This window comes from Diplotaxodon limnothrissa, linkage group LG5 (genome assembly GCF_057381915.1).
Source record: "Diplotaxodon limnothrissa isolate DT_005_m linkage group LG5, D_limnothrissa_male_GT1.1, whole genome shotgun sequence".
Taxonomy (NCBI): Eukaryota; Metazoa; Chordata; class Actinopteri; order Cichliformes; family Cichlidae; genus Diplotaxodon; species Diplotaxodon limnothrissa.
In genome coordinates this window covers 1300649-1302131 of record NC_140600.1, presented here as the reverse complement: position 1 = coordinate 1302131, position 1483 = coordinate 1300649, and the positions used below count along the sequence as shown (strand labels likewise).

The window sequence follows — 1483 nt, the reverse complement described above, 5'->3', positions numbered from 1 at the left end:
CAGGAGCAGGAGAGCCGGGAGGAAGAGCAGGCCTCCACCTCCGACACGGTAACAAGCACATCACACAGACGTACAGATGAAGATGAAATAATAATGTCCCGTTCCTGGCTGACAGCATGTGGAGTGAAGTGTGTCCTGTATTTGTCGAGCTTTGAGGCTCATCAGGATGATGGTGGAGTACAGTTTGTTCAGCTCAGGTGCATCCTGGGAGAATTTGCAGCATTTACTTTTCAAACCAAGCTGAATCAGCGTATCTGACCAACCACATCGCTGCATTTGGCTCAAGTGAGATAGTCAAATAATGCTGTTTTACCTCAGACACACAGCGGGACGCCGCTCTGGGCCATGATGTCACTGCCGCCTCAGTGTGGTCCCAACACGACATCCTGAAATACGTAAGCAGCCGTGATCCAGCTGAAACTCCTCCCTGCATGCAACGGGACTCTGTTGCTCTTCCTGTGTACAAACATGCTGACTCGATGTTTCTGCAGCAATGAGTCGACTGGTTGATCCATGTGCGCTGACGTTTGTGTGGCTGATGAACGGATGACCCGATCATGCAGTCACACTGCTCCACTGTGCTGTGTGTTTAGCTTTCTAATATTAATAACAACAGTAACACAAAACTGTGATTGGTTACAAGTTTGATATGATGCTTTCCATTCGCTTCATGTGTTTCCTGCACACTGTAACCAGAATGTGCCACAGACCAGTGCCCCAGAGTACAGGGGGGCCGTTTCTATGGATACAGCGTAACAACATGGGGACGGTTGGTGATAGTAACGCCTGTTTGTGGCACATTAGTACATGTGAGGGGCAAACTCCTCCAGGTGGGCGGTGACCATGGCCGTTTAGAAGTCGGCCATCTTGGATACAACTTTAGTTTTTCAGTAGGAAGAGGGTCATGTGACACATCAGACTTATTGGTAATGTCACAAGAACAACAATGGTGTGCTTGGATTCAGCTTTCAGAGCCTTTCCTGAGTGTGCGTGAGACGAGCGCTGGTTTGTCACTTCAGACGTACACAACTAAAACAAGTTGTGGGTTTACTGCGTGCAGAAAAGCTGGAAACAGTTTAACCTTTACAAAACTATCTCTGTCTGACCCCACAGGTGATACCAGCCAATCCAACAGGGAGCAGACAGGAAGGGGCGGAGTCTGAGGAGCCAAGGCAGCAGGGGGTTGGTCAGCAGGTGTTTCTAGCTCTGGCAGATGGGCGAGAGGTGAAATCATCAGCAGAGCTGGTGGAGGTGAACATGTACGACCTTCTGAACAACTCTGTGGCCTTCATCTGCGAGGACAAGCCAGCAGGCGGCGACTCTGGTTCCCAGCGCCACAAACACGCCTGCAGAAAACATCAGCAACACTGGCTGCTGCGCTCGTCTGTCCCACAGTCCCAGCTGATGACAGCCCGACGTTTTCAGTCTGCTCATGATTCACGGACACGGTGCAAGCATAGGTTTGTGTTGCTTTAAAGACATG

The 1483-nt window shown here is 50.2% G+C and overlaps 1 protein-coding gene across 2 annotated transcripts in view; it reads left to right on the top strand.

Moving 5' to 3' along the window:
* Positions 1-1239, top strand: part of zbtb40 (zinc finger and BTB domain containing 40) — a 15070-nt gene extending 13831 nt beyond the window's left edge. The window contains exon 10 of one of the 2 annotated variants that reach the window (XM_085352943.1): positions 1114-1239. In XM_085352943.1, the coding sequence (XP_085209069.1) occupies positions 1114-1163 (50 nt within the window). In that variant the 3' untranslated portion in view covers positions 1164-1239. Of the gene's footprint in view, positions 105-1113 lie in introns of those variants that run through there. The other variant, XM_085352942.1, reaches the window with a different exon arrangement.
* Positions 1240-1483: the final 244 nt, after the last annotated feature.